Source organism: Gekko japonicus, unplaced genomic scaffold (assembly GCF_001447785.1).
Source record: "Gekko japonicus isolate JY-2015 unplaced genomic scaffold, Gekko_japonicus_V1.1 scaffold823, whole genome shotgun sequence".
NCBI lineage: Eukaryota > Metazoa > Chordata > Lepidosauria > Squamata > Gekkonidae > Gekko > Gekko japonicus.
The window spans coordinates 775,336-779,442 of NW_015170915.1; the positions used below are offsets into that span (position 1 = coordinate 775,336).

Genomic DNA, 4,107 nt, shown 5'->3' on the forward strand with positions numbered 1-4,107 from the left:
TTGCTCCAGGCTCTGAGGAGGGGTGGCTTTGGAGAAGCAAGAGAGAAGGGAACCCAGGGCTGTGATCAGCCAGAAAAAAAGAGATGTAAATAACACTGTGAATGGGTTTTTGTGGAATGGGAAAATGATGAGACCTCTTTCATGCAAACATGTTCATGGGTGAATTATTCTTTACAACCCTACTAAATATATGTATATCTGTGCTATAAAATAACATGTGTGAAATGCTGACTCCCACACAGAACTCCCGCAAACCTCAAGATGAAAAATAAAGATTCTAGTTACTGGACAACTTCAGATCTATTGTTTGGAGGAGGGATCTATCGTTTGGAGGAGAACTTTGGTGGAGTTGGGGCCCTTTACTTGAAGAGTGAAATGTGCTAAGATGATTTTAATCTGGAAATATTTCAGATTCCAAGAGAATGACTGGTTTCTTGGCTCCACCCATCATTACAGCAGTCCCTTTCTGGATATATAAACATCAATGTCCATGTGATTCATTTCCATCCCTTGGTGACTACAAGGCAGAATTCCATGCCACCACCAACCTCTTCTCTGGTCTGATTATGGAAAGTACACAAACGTTGCCGGAACTCTTCACCGCACCATTTGTTAAGGCTGTCGCATGTGAATTTGTAGCCACCGTGATCTTCATCTTCGTTGCTCTGGGTGCAGCCTTCAACTGGCCCTCAGGACAGCCCAGCGTCCTCCAGATCGCATTGGCTTTTGGTCTAACTGTTGCTACCTTAATTCAAGCATTTGGTCACATCAGCGGCACGCATGTGAACCCGGCGGTAACCATTGCCTTCTTTGTAGGGAACCAAATTTCCATCTTCCGTCTGCTGTTCTACGTGGCCTTACAGTTGATGGGAGCTGTTGTTGGCGCAGGGCTGGTCTATTCATTGACACCAAACAAGGTCCGTGGAACATTAGCCCTCAATGACGTAAGTCCTTTGATTTGCCATGGAAATGGCTACTCTGTTGTAACCTTGAATGAGTAACTCCTTGTCTCTAGAGTTGAGCAAATGAATGATCAACAAAAACAGCTATAGAAGTGGCTGTTCTGTAAGCGCTGGTGCTAAGTGGTGGTGGTTCCTGGACAGCAATGTGGAGCACATGCTTCATCAACGTTGCGTAGGAGATTGAAATGGGACCTTGACAAATGTTTCCTTGATAAATTGACTGCAGACTGGTAATTTATGCAGTGGTTTGTGCATTTTGGGCTAATGTTATCACTTTGGACCTATGTTTTATCAGGATTCTATTTAACCCAATCCTGTATGGAGAAAAGTGACTTTTGGGAGGGAGATTTGCAGTGGGAAAGCAGCCCTGTAGGATTGAATCAATCAGTTCCTCCCTTTGTACCATTTCTCTGCTAAAATGTACTTGCTCATGCAACTGTTTTTCCCAGATAGAATAGACCATCCAGAGAGGTTGTTACATGTGTTTACTTCTTGCTGGACCTGAGATGGCTTTTTAAAAGGACGGGGCAACTTCAAAAAGCATTTTTATTTATTGACTCACTTGGTTTACAGTCTGCATTTCTCCCAGAGACTCAAGGTAGATAACAAAAATACAACAACAAATACAATTAAAAACCATCTACAAACATTCAGCAGACATTAAAAGCTGAACAATGTCACTTTTATAGAAATGCTCTCCTGAAAAGTTCCATTTATGCACACTCCGAGAAACAGCACCAGCATGGGAACTTTCTTCATGGAGCAGGTTCCCACTCAGTAGGGACCACAAAGTAGTCTGAATAGCCCTGAATAGCCCCGAGCTTGTCATAGTTTGGGAGGTAAGCTGGGTTGGTCATGGTCAGTACTTAAATGGGAGACCACCAAGGAAGACTTAGGTTGCTATGCAGAGGAAGGTAATGGCAAACTACCTCTGCTCTCATCTCTTGCCCTGAAACTCCATGAAGGGTCACCATGAGTTGCTCAAAAATCATGGGATAAAAGGACAAGTCCTTTTATGGATCAAAAACTGGCTAATTAATAGAAAACAGAGAGTGAGTATAAATGGGCAGTTCTCTCAGTGGAGGGGGGTAAGCAGTGGGATATCGCAGGGATCAGTACTTGGTCCACTGCTTTTTAACTTGTTCATTAATGATTTGGAGTTGAGAGTAAGCAGTGTTGATGGGGTCTGAACTGGCAGAGACTGATCAAGCGAGAGATCTTGTAGTAGATAACTCACTGAAAATGTCGAGACAGTGTGTGACTGCAATAAAGAAGGCCAATGCTATGCTGGGGGTTATTAGGAAGGGTATTGAAAACAGATCAGCCAATATCATAATGCCCCTATATAAATCAATGGTGTGACCTCATTTGGAATACTGTGTGCAGTTCTGGTCACCACACCTTAAAAAGGATGTTATAGCTTTGGAAAAAGTGCAGAAAAGGGCAACTCGAATGATAAAGGGGTTGGAACACTTTCCCTATGAGGAAAGGTTAAGGCACTTAGGGCTCTTTAGCTTGGAGAAATGACGACTGAGGGGTGACATGACTGAGGTTTATAAGATTATGCATGGGAAAGAGCAGGTAGAGAAAGAGGTACTTTTCTCCCTTTCTCACAATACAAGAACTCGTGGGCACTCCATGAAATTGCTGAGCGGTCGGGTTAGAACGGATAAAAGGAAGTACTTCTTCCTTTTATCCGTTCTAACTTGCTACAAGCATGGACGGCTTCAAAAGGGAATTAGATAAGCATATGGTCCATCAGTGGCTATTAGCCACGAGGTATAGATAGGGACTCTGGGGCAAGTGATGCTCTGTCATCTTGGTGCTAGGGGGGGTCAACAGTGGGAGGGCTTCTAATGTCCTGGCCCCACTGGTGGACCTCCTGATGGCACTGGTATTTCTGGCCACTGTGTGATACAGAGTGTTGGACTGGATGGGCCTTTGGCCTGATCCAACATTGGCATCATGTTCTCTTATGGTTGCAACTTGAGGGCTATTATTATAATTACTACTACTACTACTACTACAATACAGTGCTTGAGTATAGGTTACCCATTTGCAGGGAGGCACCTTTAGAAGGCCTTGTTCAGATGAATGAATTTGTCACAGCAGAGCATATCAGGAGAGGCAGACCTGCAAATATGTGGGTCTCAGGCTATGCAAGACCTTATAGGTAAAAACCAGCACCATAAATTGAACACAGAAATGTATCAGTAACCAAAGGAGTTACTTCAGAATAAGAGTAATATGCTCACCCTGCCTCGCTTCTGATCATAATTAAGTCATGGCACTCCATACAAGCTGAAGTTTCCAAGCTGTCTTCAAGGGCGTCCCCATGTCTATCAAGGGTTACTGACCACAGTAGCTAAATGGAACCTCCAAGTTCAAAAGAAGGTTACTTACGAATACCAGATCCTAAGGATGGACCACAGACAACAGCTGTCATAGACCCAGCTTGAAAGCTTCCCAGAGGCATGGCCAGTGCTGCCAACATTGTGCTGAACCATTGGTCAGATCCAGCCGGGCTGTTCTTATGTCCTTAGCTCACAACTGACCCAGATAGTGAGACAATCATGGCTGTTAGTCTGTTCTGAGCAGTGTTTTCCCTTCCAGTGTCATTTGACTCCTCCAGGAGTGGTGCTGTTCATCCTTCTGATGCCAAATGGAGCAACATCAGCACAAGCCCTGCAGAAGCCAAATAATGACAGAGAGGCAAGGGTGTCACCCAACCTGTTTATTTGTTCCCCTAAGCTTTCTAATGAGCATGTTTTTCCCTTCCCCGTCAGATGGCGGGATAGAGGTCGATCAAGTGAATACAGAAGATTGGGCAGAATACAGAAAACAGAGACCTAATACATTTCTTTCCTTACTTCATCAGTAATTCCTAGTTTTGAGCATCAGGGGGCTGGTCTGGATGATAAGACTGATCTATGCACCGTGGAAGGGGGAGGGTGCATCTTAGATCTCAGCCCACTTGGTTTTCCAGCCCACATCCAGTACCAACAGACATTCACACATTGGATGCCAGCAGGCATCCACACACAAAGTGAGATCGTTACACAGGCTCCGTTATGCACAGCTGAGCTGCCAGGTTAAATTGGATGGTCTGACAATGGGTCGATGACTTCTGGCATGCAGTAGTGGT

At 44.4% G+C, this 4,107-nt stretch overlaps 1 protein-coding gene across 1 annotated transcript; it reads left to right on the forward strand.

Annotated features, from left to right (window-relative positions):
• Positions 1–515: 515 nt before the first annotated feature.
• On the forward strand, positions 516–944 carry LOC107116742 (aquaporin-2-like; the record flags this gene model as incomplete). The annotated part of the gene is made up of 1 exon (XM_015418732.1): positions 516–944. A coding segment is annotated over exon 1 (378 nt), but the record flags the coding sequence as incomplete, so codon positions are not given.
• Between the last annotated feature and the right edge of the window lie 3,163 nt (positions 945–4,107).